At 48.7% G+C, this 21656-nt stretch overlaps 10 protein-coding genes across 17 annotated transcripts; 3 read left to right on the top strand and 7 right to left on the bottom strand.

Annotated features, from left to right (window-relative positions):
- Positions 1-235: 235 nt before the first annotated feature.
- On the bottom strand, positions 236-1743 carry FVEG_06242 (hypothetical protein; the record flags this gene model as incomplete). Of its 2 annotated transcripts, XM_018894558.1 has the most annotated exons (3): positions 236-643; positions 705-1022; positions 1074-1743. In XM_018894558.1, 3 exons carry the CDS (start codon positions 1741-1743, stop codon positions 528-530), a joined length of 1104 nt encoding a protein of 367 aa, XP_018751650.1. In that variant the 3' UTR covers positions 236-527. The 2 variants fall into 2 exon arrangements, with proteins under 2 accessions (XP_018751650.1, XP_018751649.1); XM_018894557.1 differs by having other exon boundaries at positions 236-1022.
- Positions 1744-2330: 587 nt separating this feature from the next.
- Positions 2331-3051, top strand: FVEG_06241 (hypothetical protein). Its single transcript, XM_018894556.1, has 2 exons — positions 2331-2609; positions 2671-3051. The coding sequence occupies exons 1-2, from the start codon at positions 2494-2496 to the stop codon at positions 2945-2947; spliced, it is 393 nt and encodes a 130-aa protein (XP_018751648.1). The 5' UTR covers positions 2331-2493; the 3' UTR covers positions 2948-3051.
- On the bottom strand, positions 2847-7272 carry FVEG_06240 (hypothetical protein). Of its 6 annotated transcripts, none has more exons than XM_018894552.1 (3): positions 6204-7272; positions 5140-5559; positions 2847-5022 (listed from the first exon to the last, which is right to left on the bottom strand). In XM_018894552.1, exons 2-3 carry the CDS (start codon positions 5505-5507, stop codon positions 3249-3251), a joined length of 2142 nt encoding a protein of 713 aa, XP_018751644.1. In that variant the 5' UTR covers positions 5508-5559; positions 6204-7272; the 3' UTR covers positions 2847-3248. The 6 variants fall into 6 exon arrangements, with proteins under 6 accessions (XP_018751644.1, XP_018751642.1, XP_018751643.1 ...); XM_018894551.1 differs by having other exon boundaries at positions 2877-5022; positions 5140-6032; XM_018894555.1 differs by having other exon boundaries at positions 2877-5065; positions 5140-5564; positions 6204-7188.
- A 466-nt stretch (positions 7273-7738) lies between these two features.
- Positions 7739-11105, bottom strand: FVEG_06239 (xeroderma pigmentosum group C-complementing protein). The gene is made up of 2 exons (XM_018894549.1): positions 8833-11105; positions 7739-8782 (listed from the first exon to the last, which is right to left on the bottom strand). Exons 1-2 carry the CDS (start codon positions 11046-11048, stop codon positions 7843-7845), a joined length of 3156 nt encoding a protein of 1051 aa, XP_018751641.1. The 5' UTR covers positions 11049-11105; the 3' UTR covers positions 7739-7842.
- Positions 11106-11459: 354 nt separating this feature from the next.
- Positions 11460-12720, bottom strand: FVEG_06238 (hypothetical protein). Its single transcript, XM_018894548.1, has one exon. It carries the CDS (start codon positions 12492-12494, stop codon positions 11562-11564), a length of 933 nt encoding a protein of 310 aa, XP_018751640.1. The 5' UTR covers positions 12495-12720; the 3' UTR covers positions 11460-11561.
- Positions 12721-13015: 295 nt separating this feature from the next.
- On the bottom strand, positions 13016-13910 carry FVEG_06237 (hypothetical protein; the record flags this gene model as incomplete). Its single annotated transcript, XM_018894547.1, has 2 exons — positions 13016-13682; positions 13729-13910. 2 exons carry the CDS (start codon positions 13908-13910, stop codon positions 13016-13018), a joined length of 849 nt encoding a protein of 282 aa, XP_018751639.1.
- A 409-nt stretch (positions 13911-14319) lies between these two features.
- On the top strand, positions 14320-14655 carry FVEG_06236 (hypothetical protein; the record flags this gene model as incomplete). Its single annotated transcript, XM_018894546.1, has 3 exons — positions 14320-14373; positions 14438-14568; positions 14622-14655. The coding sequence occupies 3 exons, from the start codon at positions 14320-14322 to the stop codon at positions 14653-14655; spliced, it is 219 nt and encodes a 72-aa protein (XP_018751638.1).
- Positions 14656-15444: 789 nt separating this feature from the next.
- Positions 15445-17353, bottom strand: FVEG_06235 (hypothetical protein). 2 transcript variants are annotated; one of them, XM_018894544.1, is made up of 2 exons: positions 17204-17334; positions 15445-17138 (listed from the first exon to the last, which is right to left on the bottom strand). In XM_018894544.1, exon 2 carries the CDS (start codon positions 16528-16530, stop codon positions 15673-15675), a length of 858 nt encoding a protein of 285 aa, XP_018751636.1. In that variant the 5' UTR covers positions 16531-17138; positions 17204-17334; the 3' UTR covers positions 15445-15672. The 2 variants fall into 2 exon arrangements, with proteins under 2 accessions (XP_018751636.1, XP_018751637.1); XM_018894545.1 differs by having other exon boundaries at positions 15524-16050; positions 16108-17353.
- Positions 17354-17769: 416 nt separating this feature from the next.
- Positions 17770-19652, top strand: FVEG_06234 (hypothetical protein). Its single transcript, XM_018894543.1, has one exon. The coding sequence runs from the start codon at positions 17913-17915 to the stop codon at positions 19113-19115; it is 1203 nt and encodes a 400-aa protein (XP_018751635.1). The 5' UTR covers positions 17770-17912; the 3' UTR covers positions 19116-19652.
- On the bottom strand, positions 19239-21586 carry FVEG_06233 (hypothetical protein). The gene is made up of 2 exons (XM_018894542.1): positions 21257-21586; positions 19239-21203 (listed from the first exon to the last, which is right to left on the bottom strand). The coding sequence occupies exons 1-2, from the start codon at positions 21355-21357 to the stop codon at positions 19370-19372; spliced, it is 1935 nt and encodes a 644-aa protein (XP_018751634.1). The 5' UTR covers positions 21358-21586; the 3' UTR covers positions 19239-19369.
- Between the last annotated feature and the right edge of the window lie 70 nt (positions 21587-21656).

The raw sequence follows: 21656 nt of genomic DNA, 5'->3' as shown, positions 1-21656 counted from the left end.
TGCTAAATTCCAAGGCATTGACCGCTAAACTTAGACAGATAGAGAGCGAGGGCCCCGCCGATATAGAGTCTCCATAGACCGCGTCTGACGCGTTCAGCTATTTCCGACAACAGATAAGCCTTTATATAATTGCCAAGGAATATTGGTTCACTATAAATCAATTATAGTAGACGAACAATAGCATGTCCATATCTGATACTCATTCATGAAACAAGAAACGACTAAACTACATGTGCAGGTGCAGGTGCAGGTGCAGGTGTTAGGCGGCTATTCTGCTGACTCTCCCTTCAAAGCCCGAATAACCTCTTCGGCTCCCCGTATCCCACTCCTCACCGCACCGTCCATATACCCCTTCCAGACCAACGAAGTCTCAGTACCTACAAAATGCAGTCTCCCAACCACCTCACGCAAGGCCTTTCCACTATCACTCGTCAACGTTCCCGGCATCATCACCGGTGACGGGCAACCCCAGATCCAGGGCTGCTTGATCCACTCCTGCAAGATGATATTGACAGGTTCGGGTGCCTTTACACCGACACCACTAAAGACTCCGTTGAACTGCTCCAGCACGATTCTTCGTTTCTCTGAGTATGGCCACTTGGACCAGTCTCTGCCTCTGTCACCCACGACAAAGCAGGTGATGCTGTACTGTCCATCTTCTGGTGAGCATGTATCTCGTGAGAAGTGAATTGGACCTGTCTCGCATTCTATGATGCCGCTGAAACCAGCATCGCGCCACCATGGCTTGTCAAAGACAAAGATGGCTTTACACGTACAGCCTAGTGCTGTGCTCTCGCCTAGTGTCTTTTTACTCTCTGGTAGTGGCGGCTCGAAATTGATAGAAGGGTATAGACACGTGGGAACTGAGACAATGACCCTTTCGGCTCGGAAGTTCTGCCTTGGGTTGGCTGTTTCGATCAAGACACCGTCAGAGCCTTGTTTGATTGTCTTGACGGGGCTGCGAAGTCTCACGGCCGCCTCTGGGAGCTTTGCTGCTAGACGGACCGAAAAGGTCTGGTTGCCTGTTTCTTGTCAGCCAAAGGCTCAATCCACGGTAAACTTGAGGTACTGACCTTGTCTGTTGCGCAAATATTGTCCTCCATCCTTCTTGTCAGAAGCCATGTTATCCAGGCCCGTACCGCTGCGGATGTAATCAACCATGAACAAGGCGCTGACTTCCTCTGGCCCAACACCCAAGAGAGGACTCGTGGCCGAATCAGCAACAGCAGGACCGAGTTCAGGACCCAGAAACTTTACGCTGAGTTCATTGAACGTCATAGAGTCCAGCATCTCGGCTTCGGGATGAGCTGAAGGGTTCTCTGGGTCAATCTCGTCAACCCACTTGCTCAGCTTCTCGAGGAGTTTCTGAACAATATCAGCTGCATCTGGTGGCACAGGCATTCCAGTACCATGTTTTATCTTGGTAACGCCGCCATTTACATCCTGATGCAAATTGTTCCCAGTGGCTCTCTGCTCGATCAGGTCAAATTCAAACTCTTTCGCAAGCTTGTAAATCTCGCTTTGGTTCGTATCATTGAGCCAAGCGGCGCCGAGGTCGACTTTACCTCCCAAGTGAGAGGCATCGACGCTCAGAGTCTTGCCGCCAACTCTATCGCCGGCTTCGAGAACAATAACAGAATGGCCAGCTTCATAGACATCGACAGCTGCGCGGAGACCAGAAAGGCCCGCGCCGACGACAACAACGTCGACTTTCTCAGGCTTGTGCGAATTAGTAATGGTCATTTTTAAGATGAGGAGAAAAGCAGGGCGCAAAAGAGCAAAGCTGCTACTCTTGACATATTTATACGCTCACTACACAGCAAGGGTGGCTAAATCCTTGAGGCTATAATCTGACATCCAATAACTGAAACAGATTGGCAGTTGTACGCATTCCTTGTAAGTTGGGTCTGAGCAACTCATGGTCGTACTGTTTGTGAGGGTGAGATTTGCTCATTGATCGACCATGATGAGGGGAAGAGGTCAGCAAAGGCAATTTAAGCTTCTTTATCTTATGCTGGAAGCGATGGATCTGCGCTTTTGTAATATGTATTCCTATTTAGATTCGTGATCAATTATATATTTTAATCCATAGCAATCCTCTCAAAGAGCGCTCAATTCCGTCTTTCGTCTGTCATGATGGAGGGGAAACTAAGATAAGATGCTCAGACAGATTATCCTTCAATACAGTAGGCAAGGTATATAAGCATAAGCCATGTCTGTACCTGGCAATCTGCTATATCCTGACTCATAATTATTCGGAGTCGTCGGAAAATCAATTATTTATTGATATATCAATCATTTCTGTCAAGTTTGTCTGTCCATCAGTGTAACTCATTCCTCTCAGCTCCAAACTCCAACGGGAGATCTTCACGTGGACTCAAATGCAATGCCCACTTCACTTTTAGCGCGTCATGATACATCCCTCCTCTCTCTCCTACACCAAACACTCTCCCTTTCAACCTCCACAACCACCAGAAACAAAACATCATCACAATGTCGAGCCAGTCAGGCGGTATCACAGTCCAACACAACCCCTCCTCAACAAGCTATCGCCTCATCGAACTCCCTCCCGACCTATTATCTCTTCTAGAATCCGAAGATGCACCCGTGTAAGTCAACCTTTCTTTCACACCTCGCGCCCCTCACAAGTACTATACTGATATTAGTCAGATTGACCATGGAGTCCTCTGATTCATCGGCTGTTATCAAAACGCCTACAAAGACATATGCTCTTCGTCAAAAGAACACTTCAAATGCTCTCATGCTCCTCACACCTACGCCTCTGCCCACATCATCAGATGGACCCGTTGAGCAGGGCATCTCTATTATTTCGACCATCAAGGAAACTGTAGAGCTAGATACTGTTCCTGATGTGTCTTCTGGTACTGCGAAAGGACTTGGTGGCGGCAAAGGGAAGTGGCATGAGCGATTCGGGAGAAACAGGTAGTGCACTGGCTATATATGAATATTATGATACACTCTGATTGCTTGTTGAAAGAAATTAACGCTGTCTAATAACATGACGAAGACCCCAGTCTCGCAGTTCATGAAGTAAACGAGACTATCCCACAAAATACATGTAACGCCCTCCTGGATCCATAACCTTTCTCTTCTCCCATTTCCCTGGCCTTTACGCTTCTTGCACCACTTGCCAGAGAGTACAGAGTACGTGTCGTCGAGTTTCTACGTAGGCACCTGTCTGTGACCTGTCCTCTCAACCAAAGCCTTTCGCTCATTAAGGTCGCTCGCTACCCTGGGCCACGCCAGTTACCCATTTGGTCAAGATGATCCATCCTAAACGGATAAAAATGATTAAAATTTACCGCGCCTTGGAGGTTCAACGGTAGCCCTGGGATCGCTTGACCCGGGTCTCCTGGTGCCACTGGGAACAGTCCGACCTGGGGTTGGGGTTGGGGTTGTTGTGCTTGGATCGGTATTCCTGCCATTTGGTGTGCTTGCGGTACTGGCGCAGGTGGTGCTAACCTATTACCAAGGCGATCAAATGCATTCTTAAGGTGATATCGGATTCCTCTATGTGCCTGCCCACGGGCTTCCCTCAGCAGATGATTCTCTTGACGAAGATGGTTTGCGCCGTGTGCCAGTGCCTGCAGTTCTGGTCGCATCTGATGGCGATGGTGATGGTGATGGTGCGGCTGCGGTTGTGGTTGAGCTTGTGGTTGAGCTTGAGGTCGTGGTTGAGGTTGAGCTTGAGGTCGAGCTTGAGGTTGCAGCTCCAGCTGCGGAAGATCGAGAAATGGTCTTTGCCCTACAACTGGCGGCATCGGCGGAACAGGCACAAAATTGACTCTATCCCTATTTCTGTGTCCGAGCCTACTTCTCCGCCTCATATCGTCGGCCTTAACCCTTTCAGACATGTGGAAATTCAGGAGTTCGGGCGCTGCTGCAAGCTCTGGATTCTCCTCCAAGAGCTTCTGCTTAGCTGCCTTTTCAGCAGCATTGACTTCGTTTTCGTGGCGCTCTTCAGAACTCTCGAACAGGGGGCAGTTGCCTTGCTTGCCACCTCGACTCTCGTCGTTGAAATGATTGTAGTCACAAGACTTGGAACAGACGTAGCACTGAACGTTACCACAACCTTTGCGGGTGCAAGTCATCTTGTTACAGCCTTCTTCTTTGATAAAGGGGGTGCTGCACTTGTTGCATTTACGGATGAGTGCTTTCGACATAGCCTCTTCTACCTCCCGTCGCAGGTCGACACCTCGCTCGATGGCCGCCTCCTGACAGGTATTCGGTATGTGTGTTTCGTATTTACAAAGCCGGCAACTCGTGATTTGGCACTCGTCGTTTCGGCACCGGAATTCCCTGTCGACGTCGACTGGCGGGTACTCTTCTGCATAATGGCAAAAGGGGCAGTTGGCGAGGTTGGGCAGTTTGGCCATGCGCAGATTGGCCTCTTGTTCAATTCGATCGATTGCCGCAGCCAGTTTCTTATTCAAGAACTTCTGGCGCTCGCTATGAGAAAACCCAGCCGTACACCCATTCATGGACATGCATTCAAGTTCGTACTTTGAAAGGCCAATTTGTGTCTCTGCGTGTCGGCGGGCGCAGTTGATACAGAAAGCGTGGGGATCCTCGCTTTTACAATAGACAAGTCTGTTCCATGGAGTATCGGCAAAGCAGCAACCGCACTCAGTTACTTCTCCTCTTGCATCGGCCTCCTCAAAGTTCATCCTTTCGGCCTCCTCGGCCAATGCTTCTGCTCGACGCTTTTCAGCTACGTCAGACTGCAGTAATCGAGCAGCCTCGAGTTCCTTCATCAATTCCTTCTCCCAGTCGTTAGGACAGGCTTGTATGGACGCCTCGATGCTCTCTTTTTTGTATCGCGGTACAGGCACTGAGGGCGTCTTCTTCAATTTCCAAGGCAACGGGCGATGATCGCTTGCCTCATTCATGGCAGTACTGATGATATTGAATGTAGGGAAAAGACGATTTCCGTTTTCAGAGAGGGTTTGTTGAATGACCTTGACTGGCACCAGTGGGAATTCCCCTGCGATCATTTGCTTGCTGTGTAAAGGTTAACTGGACAGCCCTCAGCCCTAATCTCGCTCTTGATGGTAGTAAGCTCCAAAAGCCACACACCTGATAACGGGATATCTGCGGTCGACGGGGAGATAGACTTACATAGTGGACATTTGGGAACTCTTGGGAGCAATGGCTTGTGGTTCCAGATTACTGTATTTGCGCTTTGCTTCGGAGAGTCTGTTCTGTAGTTTCTCGGCTTCGTCTTCGTCTTCGTCATCTTGTCCCTCGGAAGTGCGCTTCCTCTTGCCGATGGCCTGTTTTGGTCGCTGTGCCTTTTGATATACTTGACCAGACTCTTGGAGGTCGAGGAGATGATTGATCACATCATGGGGGACGAATGAGAGGGGCCCAGCAATCGTCTTGACATACTCAAGGCAGATGTCAGGAAATAGAGCAGTTACTTCTTGTATGCAAGTGTCTTGTAGAGGCGGAGATGATTCTTCTGTCTCACTTTCGGGATCCTCCATCCTCGTGATGGTCAAGTTCTCTGACTTCTTGTTTATGCTCAAAAGTTGAGGCCTAGACTTGATGACAACGGTTAGAAATGAGAAAAAGACAATAATTCATAGTATCGAAGAGCTCCGAGTTTGGTTTATGATCTGGAGGTGGATCGATCTGTATCACTTCCATCCCGATGGCTTGTGGATGATGTGTTGCCGCCAGCTGACACTGCTTGAGCAGCCGCCCTTCACAATTAAATTCTCTGGTAGGCAAAAGCATATGTAATGAATGTAAGATGTGGTGATAGTGGGGAACAGAAGGAGTTAATTGCGACAGTGATTCAGCCCTTGCAACGACTGTCGCGTGAGTATGGATAGTAACCAAGATGTTGGCGTCGTACTTTCACACCAACCCTTGAGTTTCACTTTCACACCGAGACGATGACCTCTTCCACTTTCCGCACGCAAAGCAAGTGAGAATCAAGGTTCGCCGTGAGTGAGAGACAAGGGCGGCGTCTGTGGTGATAATGACGCCACGGCTAAACACGAAAGCTTATGTCCATGGCTGTAAGTGGCATTCTTCTCTGGCACGGAGGGATGAGAAGCAAGGTATACGAGAAGCCAGCCCGCGACTTTGCGGCGTGAAGAGAGTTTTGACTTGTCGTTTATTTGTTCCTTTGTTCAAGAACGCGGGATGAGATAGGAGAACCTTGATATTCTTACCTGCGACAAAGATGATGATTCTGTAAGTATTTCGGTGATAACCCAGCACAGTGGAAGATGTGCGTAAGTAACCGCTCGTATCTCGTTTCGCTATAGGTGAATGATCGAGGCCGTATCGTAATGTTGAGGTTGATTAATAATTCGACCTCGGGTGCAGATGGATGGATTTGGAGAATAGATAGAAGACGTGACGATGCAGAGAGAATAGAAGAAAAGAGAAGGTTGAAAGGCGGGAAGAGAGAGAGAGAATGAATGACCTGCTCTTTCTATCCCTTCTTTGTGCTCTGTTCAAGACTCCATCGGAAAATGGAGAAATAAATAGCGATTGATTGATCAATTGTTCAGTGATCGCACTATCGCAGTTCGAAGCTGCCTCGTTTCAAGCCCCCGCTCGCTTCAATAGAGAAGAGGTTCGCAAACAATAAAATGGAAGTTGACAATGCAAAAGAGAAAACTATGTAAGGGGAGAGACGAAGTGGAAGGATGGGGAGCCAGAGGGAGGCGCAATATGCCAGAGGACGTGATATGTTTCGAGAATTAATTCATCAACCATGGGGTCCAAAACTCATAATGTTGGTATAACTTCATGAGCAAGTAAAGTAGGTAGACGCTCACGAGATGCGGAGTAAAAGAGTCAGACGAGATAGGAGCTGAGTGAGCGAGCGACGACAAAAGCCAAGGTATGTATAGAACAGAATAGAATAGAGGCCGCAACACTCTTTAACTGGAGTTTATTACGAATTTCGACACAGATATGCAGGAGAAGCAAGAGTCAGCCTTGGTGATGGAGTAAGTAATTCAAGGGATGAAGAAACTCAAGTTTAAAAAAAGAGATGACGGAAGAAACCTTGGGTCTCGTGATGGATGGAGGGATGCAATGTGTTGGTTTGCAGCTTGGGTAAGGTTGGTAAGGTATATAAATAAGCTGTCGCACTTGGGTATGATACGATGCGACATGCAATTTGAATGAATGGTAGCATTAGGTGGTCGTCTAGTCTAGTTAGGTAGCCTGTACCTATTATAGCTTGCTTTGCCTTGCCTTAGTACAACAGAGCAAAAGCTACGACGGCGTTTGTGGCGTATAAGGTTTCCTCGGAAGGGAATCAAAGAGTCAGTCAATCAATCAAATGAGATGGCTTCCTCTCAAATGCATGTATGTATGTGGATGAATGTGGATGGCCAGACCAGATGAGTGAGGGTGAGGGGTTGTCAGTTGGTCATTCATCAGCTGAATATACAACCCAACAACTCCATGCCTGGTCGAATATCTGCCTATCATTTTAGCCTAGAAGGTCTATTCGCATAATCGATACACTCTAGGAGTAGATGCATAATACTGAGGAAAGCATATGAACATGATTTTGTATGAGATCCCCTCAACTGTCTGTCCTCTCCTAGCTAAGGTAGTTGAAACAAATCAGTTTCCAGTTACACAAAATTCATATCCCTTCAAACCGCCAATGCACAGATCCGTGGTTTGTCGGCCCAAGAGTCAATACTCATCTCGTTAGCTTATAATCTTCGCAAACGGATACCTCCCGTCTCTGCAAACTGACAACTGATAGGTATTATCATTATTCGTACTATCACATTACTATCATGTATTATTACACTGAGCCGAGCCGCTCAGGGGCCAACCCTAATCATCATCCTCAGATTCAGCATATGAATCTCCGACCTCATCTTCCTCTTCCACCGCATCTTCATCATATGAGACAACTTTCCGTCCGCTCCGTGTTGACCGTCTCGTTGCACGCCCAGCTGAAGGCTTTTCCTTAACCACTTTCGCTGGACCTCGCCTCCTTTTCCTTGCACTCGTTTGTGGCGGCTCAGATTCTGCCTCGGATTGCGGATCCAGTTTTGGTTCCTCATCCTCTTCATGCTTCGGCCCTGCATCAAACTTTGTGTTCACCGGCCCAGACTCCGGCCCAGACTCCGACCCTGCTTCGACCTGCGATCCCGGGGCCGGTTCTTGCTTGCTGTCGACCTCCATCTGCATTCTTTCACTTTGCTGATCTGCACCGTCGTGCTCCATCACTAATCCATCATAGCCGTCGTCGTCCTCATCAACAGCAGGGAAGAAGCTTGAAGTGTGATGGGCCCGGGGTTCCTCTTCCTCCTCCTCCTCTTCTTCTACATACCCCTCTGGAAGAAATCCGCCCGCCATCTCTTCATCCTCAACCTGTGGTTGCTTCTTTGTCTGGACCGAGTCTCTAGTATGTCCAAACACTGATATTTCATCAGTAATTTCACCATATTCTTGTCGAATTCGTTCTGCAATGCGCATGCCCATGAGGAAACGGCGCCATTGAGCTAACGCCTTCTTCCGTCGCTTCTCATCTTCTTTTCGTGCACGTTCTGCCTCATCCTTCTCGAGCTCTACCATAACCATGTCGTGGTTTTCTTCGGCAATCACAACTCCCCGGATAACAGGCACAGCCATTCGGTGACCAAATTCAAAGTCCACAACAGCTTCCGCATAGTCGATTTGTAGCTTTTTACAAACACGCATAGCCCCTCGGAAGGGTACATGCACAGCACCCTCGGGGCACATGTGTTCAGCAAACAAATCGATATTCCTGCGGTTCGGTTAATGGATTCGAGTGTGAAAAAGCAATCGCCTACATACCCGTATTCGTTCTTGGGGATAACACCGTCCTTGATCGGTGGTGGAATGATCCAGTCGGTTTGCTCCCAGCTGTAAAGCCCTTGCAGGACCTTTTGCCCTGTGGCAGCTTCTGCTTCCATGATTTCTCGCCGGCGATTTATCGTAGCCGCGCGGTAGGGTACCCTCTTCAATGGTTGCTCTCCTGCCAGTGGTGCGCGTCCCTGCTTATGCCAGGTTTCGGCACTCTTGACGTTCAGAACATCGCTGCGAAGGAACACATCCTCTTCCTCGACCTTGCCACCTTTGCCCTTGTTTTTGAACACTTTGACACCCTTGGCTCCAGGCCTGAGTGCCTCTTCACGCTTTAAGTGCCGCTCGAGGACAAACTCCTTGGACTGCTTGTAGTATTGTAATGTCTCCTGGCCCTCCTTGACCTCCTTCTTTTCGGGCTTGGCAGGCTTCAGATCTGTAGCTTCTTCCATCTCATCGACTTCGGTTACAGGGTGGTCCTTACTGCCTCTCAGATATCCAGATATTGCGGTTTTGAACCAGTCAAACTGGTCATATCTCTTAACCTTCCCATGACGATTGTAGACGGGGACTTTCTCTGGTGTCATCCTTACTCCTTTGGTACGGCCAGGAAGCATATTCCGTTTCAGATATCTGACTGTAACATCTTTGCCGGTTCCATCTTGTGAATGAGCCATAATGTATGCCATGATTTGACGTGCTTTGTCGGCCTTGGCTCCACGGGGTTCCAACGATTCGATGAGATCTCGATTTGTTCCAACTACGTTTTTGACAATAGCATCAATGGGCAAGTATCTGTTAGTGACCGGTGATAGGACTTCTGTCCAATAGTGCGGGAACTCCATGTCGGCGTCATATTTTTTGGTTGGTGTCTTGGCCGTTGTCTTCCGTGGCGTCACATCCATCTCAACGACAGATTCATCATCAGTGTCCTTGTACTCAAGCTCCAGATCATCTGGGTCGCTTTCAACCTCAGTTTTAGGTCTGGTTTTCCGTGTTGAATTTCTCGTGGGCTCCTTTGTTTTCTTCGCTGACTTCTTGTTTGCCGTAGCCGCGCTCTTTGTCGCCGATTTCGCCTTCTTCTCGGGTGTCTCGTTTCTCTGATCCGCGCTTCCACTCTTTTCAGGCTCGGCCTCCTCAAGTTTATTCCATCCAAAGCCTAGACAAGGCAAGTTTGCAACCATTCGTGCTTCGAGGCCCAGTCCGCGAAGCAAAGCTGTAAATAACTGGGCACCTACATCTCTGCTCCCCTCGCATACTCGCGCATGATGTCTGAAATCCTCCAGATTTGAGATCTTCTCACCAAATTGCTCTGGATCATGAGGTTCGGCTTTTTGCGCTTTCGTAAGACGGTCTAATCGCTCAAGAGACATATATCCCCATTTCCTCAGCCCTGGCGCTGTGACTCGAAAACGCTGTTTCCACCAAGCTGACAACGTTTGCATAAGTCGAAATAGGGGGTCTCCATGACTCATATCAACAGCGCCTTCTTCCAGTCTCTCAGCCTCTGCACCCCAGTCGCGCGACTTTCGATCTTGGGCCTTTTTGCCTTCGCCTTTCAATTTTGCGTTTTCCTTCACTGGCTTCTTAGGTGTCGGCTTCTTTTCTAGACCACTGTTGCGCCTCCATCGATCCACCTCATCCCAGAGTCTTGGAGGAAGATGAGAGATCATGGTCGCCCGGACTTCGGGATCGCAAAGCCATGCATTTCGAGTAGCATTGTGCCACAAAAGTAACATGACGTGAACGCAATGTGTGGCATGCCGGACTTTCCTCTCTCGTTTTGAGGGCCCTTTTCTGTCAAATGTATTTGTGAGCGAGATTCTAGTGTCCCTTGTGAGTGTCAATTCCAAGTCCCCGGATGTTACCGGGGCGTCCGGTAGTGGTGCGACTGGTGCTTGGACATCCTCAAACTCAATATCATCATCATCCTCAGAGTCAGCTTCATTGGCTTTCGGTTGATTTGGTGGCACAACATCCTCGAATTCATCTTCTGACAACGATGTCAAAGAGCTTTCATCATCTTCATCGTCTCCAAACCCGTGGAGAATCGAGTTTGTATTAGGTGTCGCAGATGCGTCCAAATCATCGTACAGTGTTGCTTTGCGCCGTGATGAATCGGGCTTCTCTTTGACTGCTTTTGATGATCTGCCTTCTCCAGGTGGTGGCGACTCACGCAAGCGTTTGCGTGGTACTAAAGGAGGCATCTTGGTATCGTAAATAAGATTGTCGCATTATGCGAAGTAGGATGAATTAAAGCTTGATGAACGGCTTAGACTGGAGCGTGGTGGGTACTTCGTCATAGAAGATGGGAGCACGGGAGGCAGACGCGCGATCACGTGATTCAATTATAGAGGTGGCAACATGAACATGGGCTTGAAATCAATCGCAATGGCAAACAAAGTATTAATTTGTTAAAAATCAAGTAATTCAATTAAGAGTTTATGCTCACCAACTAGAGTCTGCTGAGTTATTTTACCTATTTTACTTGGAGTCTTGGGAAGTAGATGTACAAATCACTGTGATAATAGGTAGGCTTGAGGCACGATAGGCAAGACAGTATTCTCCTATTGGAACACAGATGAAGCAATGGAAACCACAAATATGCTAGGACACTATTTTCTCAATAAACAAAAATATTGATATCAGTACTCTTGGTATCAAAATTGCCCAACGCCAGGCCATGCATCTCTATAGGTAGTTTATCCATAAAACAACGCTCACGCCTCAATCAGGTCTGGGGTAGCTGGTCCAACGCCACGCAACAAAACCACAGTATTTCCACTCTGCAACGCCGTTCCAACCTTTTCGTTATACTCCAAAATTCTGCCTCCTTCAACGTGGAAGACTCGAAGCTTGTCCTTTTCATCTGAGCTTTGGTTATTGATGTTTTGTACCTGCAGACTCCTTGCTGCAGCATCCAGAACTCGGCCTACAACCCAATCCTTGTTGTAGAAGAACTCCCCCTTGGGAAACTTGGCTTTTGCTGTTTCTGCCTCGGCCTCCACATAGATGTACACTCTCTTCTCAACAGGTGTCTTGTCGTCGCCCTTGGCTGTCTTCTTCAGGTTGTTCACGGCAACGATACGTGCCGATGCAGAGCTTGGCTTTGGTTTGGGCAAAGCTCTGCCAGCCTGCTCTTTCTTTGCTGAACCCCATGCGCGCAGTTTGTCGAATGCCGTCTTTGTCTTCTGACCAACATCGAATTGCATAGGCCGAGCCCCGATGGGTACCAAGTTACTGCAATTGTGGTCCTCCTTTAGACGATGCTTCAGGCAGTAATCTCGGTTACACGTTTGACAGTGTACACCGGGTGTCAAAGATGTACCAATTGTGGTCTTGCATTCGGGGGATGCGCAAGGCTTTTGGGACACCTTGTCCCTTAGAATCTTTCCTTGCCCAATGCTTGGATGCGCAAGCTCTCTCTGGCGCTTTCGCTCCGCCCACGCACCTGGGTTTGTACATTTATGTGACCCTTCGCTTCGGTGATCGAGACAAAACGTCTTTCGGCATGACTGACAGAAGAAAGGGAGAAAGTCGAGTTGGTTGCAGTAGTCATATTCGCAGTGCTTGCCGATTAGCGCGGCTTCGTTTTTGTCGTGCATCTCGACGTAGCTGGTACCTTGAGCTTCTGGTGTATTTGATGACGCCATGGTGAAGTTGTTTCGTATTTAAAAATGTCAAAAGGCGGTGTTACCCGTAGGCAGAAGTGTTGTCGCAAGTGCTCGTATGAAGATGACAGATCCAAATGGCGGCGGCGAGGAAACGTCTGGAAGGGTCCGCGTATGACCAAGCTTGGCAGATTACGAACGAGTGTGCCACAAGCTTTGACACGTCAAAAGACAAAACGAATGAGGCGCGATTGCAGAGAGAAGAACAAGTAGACAAGCCAAGGATCCGTCGGGCTTTTGTGAATCATGCACATAAATCACGAGCAAGAATCACAGGCTTGTTAATAACTTATAAGCTCCCCCGGCGCACAGCCACTTCCAGGGATCAGGTTGATCGCGGGGTCTCCCCACCACGGAGTTCATTGTTGCATAATTGTATTGGTATAAGTCAGTGACCGACTCTGCGTCGCAAACAATATTCCTCTACATTGATCGAACATTAAAAGATGAGTTGAGCGCCTTCCACCTGCCAGAACGCCAAGTTTGCGGTTCAAAGCCTTGTATTACAGTTCCTTCTCCTTTGGCCTCTTGGCCAGCATATCCTCGCGACCCGTTGTAGGCGCATTGCCGACTGCGGCCTTACCTCCAAACGTCTCGAATCCTTTGTGGAATGCCCACTCAACAGCGTTCTCGACAGGCTCGTCGAACATAGCTGGGAGGAAAGGAACCACTGCGAGGCCCAGACCAATTGGAGCCCAAGTCCTGATGACCTGGTTCTTCATGTTCTTCATGGCGCGACCAGAATACCTCACAACACTATGAATAGTGAAAGCAGGCAGTCCCATACTGGCGACACTCTGGAAGATTGCGCGCTGGACCATGACAGTGCGATAGTCTTCGAGCGGTGGCACCGTACCCGGCTCGATCAGGCGTGTCTCGGTGGCAGGAAGGCCCGTAACCTTCTCTTGTCGAGGAGAGAGTTGCACTTTGGGGTTCAACACACGCTGATTGTGCCAGTATGACTTGTAACCTTCATACGAGACATCGCCAATAAGATACAGCCAAGATACGCCGTAGGCGGCGCGAACGAGATTCGGGTGAGCTACGGGGCGAAACGACTCTCCAATGTCCGAGGTGTAGGCGACGTATCGATGCGCAGACAAAAGAATTGTCCTAATTCGCGTGGCATAGGCAGCATATCGAAAATTGGTGTCGGTTGAGTCGGGGCCACTATATTCGATTAGCTGTTATTACACATTTTCAATGGCACACATACTAGCCATCGGTTATGTCGTCAAAGACATTTCCGTCTCTTCCTGTCTTGCTGACGGCTTTCTGAACACTCTCTGGTAGCTGGTCCTTTGAGGGAAGCTTCTCAACGATATTGTCTTTAATCTGAGTTGCTTCGTTCTTCTTCTCCTCCGGCTTGGGGTCTTTAGATTTACCCCACCAAGACATTTCAAAAATTGAACAGAGAATGAAAGGCAAATTAGTGAGGTTTTTTGGAGAAAAGAAAGATGCGATAGCAAGCTTTCAGAGCAGTAGAAGCTTCCATTTTGATGGCCCGCTGCTACCCTCCCTACCTTTACCCACTGAGATGGCTGCAGGCTGCTGCAAAGAAAGCTGATAACCCTGGGTCAGTGACGTTGCTTCCGTAGATCCGATTGATCCCGATCAACGATATGATCCGGAGAATAACCGCACACTCTGGGGCAGCTCATCCACTTTGGGCCTGTAATTCCAGGCACAAGCTCTAAGTTGAATTTGAGAGCTCGGCAAACTATCTCAACCGCGACATTCGATCATACACCCATTGCCCTTCGTCATCAACCAATTCGTCGTTTTCGGTCTTGTCTAATTATTCACAATGGCTGGTATCGCTTATTACACCATTGCTGGCAAGCAGGTCGCCGGTCACCACGTTCGTTCAACCTCAATTGCAGTCGACGCAGACTAGAGATCTCTAAAACTAACATGAATGACAGCTCGCCATCGCCTGGTTGGGAACTCTCGTTGTCGGTACCAAGCTCGCCCTCTCTGGTGGCTCTTCTAAGCCCACTGCTACCGCTACCCCTCCCATCAACGCCTCCAGCTCCGACGAGGCCGACTTCATCAAGTGCGCGAATTCACCCGACGATGCTGAGCTTTCATGGGCTAACCCGGTACCAGGAACTTCCTCGATCAGCAGGACAAGAAGAACTAGACGGTTGAATCGAGGATGATGGTTGTATGGTTGTTTGGATGCGGTGTACGTTTATAAGTCATGCAGACATGAGCTGTCCCTCGAGCCGGACAGCCGAATTCAGATACCAACAAAAGCCGGTTTCGCCAATTGTGGCATAACGAATTATTATTCCCCTTGTGATGCATTCGAGGATACCTTACCGGTTCAAAGTGCGACTGTTTGTGATCGATGCGGGGATGGCTGGGCTCGATAAAAAACTCTGATCCAGAAAATGCCCTTCATATTTCTATGAACTAAGGATTCCTGGGGTTGCATAGCTGTCGTGATATGAAGGAATGCTTACTGTCGTATTGCCACGATGATTCGCAGTGAGTGCGATCTTGTTACTTGGAGACTTTGGCCTCACCTTTCACTTTCATCTACACCTGACGCACTGAAACTGGATATCCATGGAATACCAACGCGAGGCTTAAACCAGTTCGGACTGATTCTCTTGGCTAGAGCATTGCGTTGCTCATTCACCGCCTTATGGTCTATCATGTTTGTATGTCGTATTTCAGCCTGGGCCTCATCGATTGGTACCAATCAACTGGATCTGTTGAGACTTCAGCATCGCTACATGAATGCTATTGGACCCCGTATGCCGACTTGGACATGAAAATCGTGTTGATACTATTTGGTGAACAGAATTGCAGACAGATATACAGCCGATTCTCTCCTATGAATCACATGCGGATTTAGACCTGAAAAAGGAGACAAGCTCTCTTCTCTGTTGCATGAATATCCAGTTCGCCTTAGATTGATGATGTGAGTTTCTTTCCCTTTGTTCACCCTTTCCATAAGTGGCAATGTCCTTGAAGCAAGGATATATGTAATAAAGCGTAAGTGTAAGACAATCTTGTCGCTGTGTTCACAACCTTGCACTACACGTGGTCATCATTAAATCTATATAATCTCTATTACACACTTATGTGCGGTTTTCCTTTTGGTAAATACAACAACGCTAAGATACAAAGTAAAATGAACAGTATTCAATCAGTTCGATACATACTCCAAAGATGCTTGTCCTGTTCGACCGAGCTGCCACATTCTCAAGGCAGACATCACCACCATTAGAGACCACCGATCTCCAAAGTTCTGCTGCATTGCTTTGTCGGAGAACTCAATCTTGCATGTCTTCCATGCTGCCTCCTTCCACGAGGCCATGGCGAGGTATTCCAATGGCGCCTTCATATCTCCAGTTCGGTAAAGCTTGAATTCGTGGCAGTATTTAGGATCCTTGGCCGCTTGGAGCGGTGTCATGGACCACTCGAATTCTTCCCGAACAAAGCTGCAGTCTTGGACTGTCTCTGCTTGTTTTGTTTCTATTGCCCAACGGAACACCACGCACTGCTCGGTTTCATCGTATAGTGCCTGTACGATTTCAGTGGCAACCCTAGTATCGATGTCTGACCCAGGGGCTGCGGATACATTGACAATACTCTCTACAACACCTGGGTCAGATAACCCATCCCGCAGTGTCTCGCCAGCTGCTGCTAGTATTTCGTCCTTTCCGGTTGGTCCGTTGTGGAGGAGTAGACAAGGCGAACCTGAGTTTCGGCCAAAAAGTCCAGAGTGTTCTGATACAGCAAACATCTTTGAGCAGCCATCATTGCCGAGAAAGAAAGTTCGCAGTTTGTTCCATTGCCAAGATATCTTCAAAGTTTTTGGTATTTGGCGATATGGTGTATCCACACACTCGCTGACCAGGGCTGTACTGGATGGAGTGAGGGAGTTAAAGAGGGCAATTCTGGTGGAGGAAGATGTCGTCGAAGCAGCCGTTGAAGATCTAGCGGTTCCTGGAACTCTATAATGTGGCATGGAGCCATCGTGGTCTCCCAATGTGCTGGCCATGGTGGAGGATTCTTCTGGTTGTTCTGGAACAAATCGACGACAAGGGTAGGGAATGATGTAAAGCGAGTAGCGGTGGCAATGTTTGCGTATTGACGACTACCTACAGTACATATAAGTCGTTATCTCAACCAATGTCTGGCATGTTAAAAAGCAAGAAAGGGGACTGAAAAGGCTGGAGAGGAACAGAAATATCACACAGTCAGCCAGTCAGGTACATATCGACTTATTAGTGTGTCGGCAGATCGCCATGCAGACGAAACTAGTGCGCACATGTTCAAAGTTCTCGAACTCTCAGCCAAGTGGCGACATGGTTCATGCCCAGAGCGGGTATACCTGATCAGGAAGTTGACGGACATATCGAGAGCCGCTAGTCATGTTATCAAGTCTCTAGTTTGCTTTATCACAGTCTGACGAGTTCTTCTGGGGATAGCTTAAACGAGTCTTCATGATACTTTGGGGTTGATGCTTGTAAGGAGTAGGCGAACGAGGAAACTATTAGAGCAGCATCTCTGTTTTTCTTCATCCTGATGATCCGTTATCCGTTGCACTGCCTAATAAAGAGTCAGTGCGAGACTGGCCCGGAGGTTGTATTGCTGTCCATCCCGTTTCTACCCACTCTCAACGGTTGGCCGAGTTATTCAACTGACACATGAGCTCCTGATTTATACTCAACTTGGCATGAATCTCTGGTGACAGCTCACAAGAGTTTAGAAATGACTGTAACCATACGCCTTGGCGAATCGTCGTAGCGAGGAGTTTATCCTCTCACGAGGACCGATCATGACATGCATGCGTTTTTCTAATTAGGTAACATGGAAATTTGTGCCGAAACGGAGGAAACCCCATGTCCAATTATCCTGGCATGCTTATGGCCATGACCCTTGTGGACATCCATGCTTCTATCAAAGTTGCTGAAACAATCAGGACTAGTGATTCAGTCTAGTACGTTATCGAGGAGGTAGATATCGAGGTCACTAAAAAGCATTCAATATCATGAATATTCTCGAGACAAGAATACAAGAGCACAGGCGAAGTTGATATAAAGACCAAAACGAAGGCCATGGCTCAATTTCAATGGTATTCTGATCTTAATAGTGTCATGATCATGAGTATTTTTGATATCGGATACGATTACCTAATCCTCCGTTTGACGCACCTGCCCTCTAATTCATTGACATAGCATCACGTGACGTCTGTACAAAGCTTACTCCTCCCCCGCCATCGACATTCTCTCGCCAAACTGCCATCAAACTATCTCCTTAATCGAAACATCCCACCTCCCCCAAGCGCACGTCCTTCGGTTACAACGATAGCCTCACCATCTCCAATTCAATACCCCCAAAATCGAGAACCCACACCTTAAGGAGATAGCCGTCCTGGGCATGTCGGCTGCTACCACCGACCCGGCCCTTGTCGCCGCTCCCGCCCCGGACCTCTCTCCTGTTGATGCCGTCGCTCAGGTAGGCCACGATGTCACCTCCGTTGACCATGTCGGCGATCACGTCGGCGCATCGCCAAAGGAGAGACATTCCCTAACACTCGACCAACGCCGTGCTCTGCGTCGATGGGCTAATAGCCAGCCTATCCGTCCCTCGCACAAGGCTTGTATCGAATGGTTCTTTTCCCAGTATGGCCAGCAAATAAGCCAGTCCACCGTGTCACACTCGCTGTCACCCAAGTACTCGCGTCTAGATAGTGACAATCCTCAACTTTCGGGTTCCCGTCTGCGCTACGGAAACTGGCCTGATGTAGAGAAGCTCGTCCTTATATGGTATCAACAGGTCCAAGCATCTGGTCGCCAACCCACCAATGAAGAACTTGGTGACAAGGCAAAATCAATATTCGGACAGTTGCCTCGATATAAGGATGAAAACCCTCCTGAGTTTTCTCCAGGTTGGATCCATCGATTCAAGAAACGGTATGGACTTTTGATCAGACGACAACGCCGCCATGGGGATGGAGGGATCAATGCCGCCGAAGATATAGGATACCTGGCAGATTGTGTCCCTCGTTACATGAGCGTCGCCCCTGACACAAGTCCAGCTGCGGTCAAAGAAGAAATCATTCGCGCTGTTGGTATCGAACCCACCCTCAACACATGTGCCTTGGTGCGCGATGAAGTGGTCCGTAGAATGACAGGCCCTCCTCAACAGGTGCCTCCACCACCTCTCATGATGACGCATGATCCCCCTTCAATCCCGCCTCCTCAGCCTGACCAGCCCATCTACGCCGATGATGACCCTGAAGTCGTCTTACAGAATGCTTTGCGCCAGCTTCAGCAAGAAGAACAAGCTGCCGAAGAACAGGCAGCGGCTGTACGAGAAGAGCGTGAACGCGCAGAAAGAGCAGGACTTCAGCCCAACAGCATTCTGACCACACCGACCGTGCGTGCTACTTCCGTCCAGCGCTACACGACCACACCAGCGCACGAAATGGCTACTAACCTCACCCTCACTCCTATTACGTCGGAACAGCCTATAACTCAAGATGACCGGCCCGTGCGATGCCCATTCTGTGTCAATCAACGAATGCTGCGGTCCATCAAAGAGGCCGTGGAACATCTTTCTACTCACGTTGTTGTTTGAGAGTTTGTTGGAGTATGTAGAACCGCCAGGCTTGTGAGGGAGTACTGGTTGACGACTTGGGTTTTTGGAGTTTCGGTAGACGAATAATGTGGAGTTCGGGTTATAAATGTTTGTGAAAACGCACCTCAAGTTATCTTTCTAGGAAGGCAATGCCAAATGGATCCTTACAATTTGCTTTTGTTTCGTTGATTTTCCGTGAATGGCTCACAAATATCTTATCTATGCTGTATAATCCAACATGGTCGTTGCCTCGTTTATAGTAGTCCGCTTGCTTTCAATGCTTTCATAACCTCATCACTATCCTTCTGAGCTTGAGACTTGTGCTTCTTGTGCTCGCCCGGATCAATATAGTTCACCCAGAACTTAAGACCCTCCAATCCCTCCTCGCGACACAGCTCTCCTCGCTCTTCCGCCATCAACAACTCTTCCTCTGCAACACCAAGACTCCAGCCGAAGCGTTCTGCAGCTTCTTGGGCTGTAACTCCTCTGCCAAACTCTTGCCAGTCCCAAGGCACTTCGCGCTCAGGAGGAAACTCGTGAAGATCGCGGAGCCACGCAAGTATGGCCCTGACTGTGGTGCCGTCGGTACGATCACGAGCCTGGACAACCATGACACCACTGCGGAAGGTGCGCAGACGAACGGGCAGTTTAAGCTTGCTCCAGAGCCTGGCAGCTTTCTCGAAGTCTGCTGGGCTGACGAGCTCGACACCGCCTCGAGCTCTGTTGAACATGGCCCAGAGATCGACGAGCGTTATGATACCGCCTGCCTTCTTGAGGACTCCTCTTGAGTCATCAGTGAGAAACTCAGCCAAGTTCCTGGCGAGCTCTGACAAATACAGTGATTCGGAACTCCCGCCACCAACAATATCCTTTGTCGTGACCAGGCCAAGTTGGCTCGCCGATTCCGCTAGAATGGCATTCTCTTCAGCTGATGCGTTGCCTTGCCCGTTATTTGTTTGCCGTGCGAATCGCTCTGCAAGTGCGATGACCTCCTTAGCAGATGACATAAGAGCCTCCAGATCCTCGAAAGCACTGCCTATTAGCAACTCATTGTTCTTGCGCATGTTCAAGCCAAGTTGCTCCAGACCAGCAATACCGACCCCCTTCTGTCGTCCGGGAGTGCCGGCCGGTGTGTCTTTGGACCCTTCATCTGCAGCTCGGATATTTGGAACAGGAGGTGCATCTCGGAGCAGCCATTTGCGTTGTGTCATAGAGCCCTTGAGTCGTTCATAGAATATCTTCTCACCACCTCTTCGGAAAGAAATTTTGACACTCTCAGGGGCATCGCTTCCATTCTTATTAATTTTGGAAGGGTCCAGTACAGGCCCCGGAGAGTCAATCCTTATGGTATCAGCTGTGGAGCTTTGCTGGATAGATGATGGGACATTCTGTGAAATCAGAGGCCCACCACACATCTCGCAAGTCATCAAGGAAGGATGATTTGAGAAGGTACAACGAGGACATTGGAAAGATGCAGCCGAGTTTGAACCATTGGTAGCATCAGGTAAGCTTGAAGCTGGCTTTTGGTCCAGATTCTCAGATAGGGGTCTACTGCCAGAGTGAGATGGTCGTAATGGGAGAGGTGCATTGAGAGCTGGTGAGGCTACTGAGCGATTGCTCGCGCCGGAAATTGCAGCCTTGAGAACGTGAGATAAGGTAGGCTTGATCCCGCAGGCTAAACAGGGCGGTAGAGGCGTATGAGCGTTTGCTGAAGTAGGGTCAAAGTTGGAGGGGACCGGATTTGAGAAACTGCATATAGTGCAGACCCATGTTGCGCTTGTCACGGCTGGAGGCTCAGGGGGTGCTCTATAATCAGATTCAGAGATTCCTGGTGATCCAGATAGATTTCTTTGTGAGCTTGAGGCGTTTGACAGAGCACGGCTGTGATAGGATGCTCGTTTTGGAGGCTTCGGTATCAAAGTCACTTTGGCCGATGACTTCAGGAAGCCAGCATAGAATTCGTAACGTTCTACATCTTTCAGATCCAGAGCAACGGAGTGGGTACGGGGCTCCTGCTTATCAACATAACAAACTCGATGAGAGGTTAAGTAAACCTGCCCATTTTGTTGATTGGGCAGCTTGAATTTACTAACATGGTGTTAATATCAGAGCCTCAACTTGAGTCGCCAAGAACAACCTACCCCTCATACAAGCCTACGTTGTCCTGAACAAATAGGAGCACCTCATCTGGAAGATACGAGGGCCGTAGTGCTGTAGTAAGGTCTATGTGTTTCAGAAACATCCGTCATGAGGGTGAGACTGAAGCAGAGAGAAGATATTGCTGTGGCTGTTGATGAATGGATGAGTGATGATGCAAGTGGACGATGACTTGCAGCAAACAGAAGCAAGCTAGAAGACAAACGCTTGATGGATCTTCCAATCAGAGAACAGTAACCAAGAGTCGGTATAGCACGGCCTTTGTTTCGACTCCAAGTAGATCCAAAGGTTACAGTGAAGTACTTCAGTATCAAGTGAGTCTTCAAGGCACGCGAGACGGGACTTGATCGGCCCCTCCAGTTGACGGCCCCACTGTTGGCGATA

The sequence above is a fragment of the Fusarium verticillioides genome, chromosome 2 (assembly GCF_000149555.1).
Source record: "Fusarium verticillioides 7600 chromosome 2, whole genome shotgun sequence".
In the NCBI taxonomy this organism is placed as follows: Eukaryota; Fungi; Ascomycota; class Sordariomycetes; order Hypocreales; family Nectriaceae; genus Fusarium; species Fusarium verticillioides.
The sequence above is the reverse complement of the archived record's forward strand: the minus strand, read 5'-3'. Positions and strand labels throughout refer to the sequence as shown.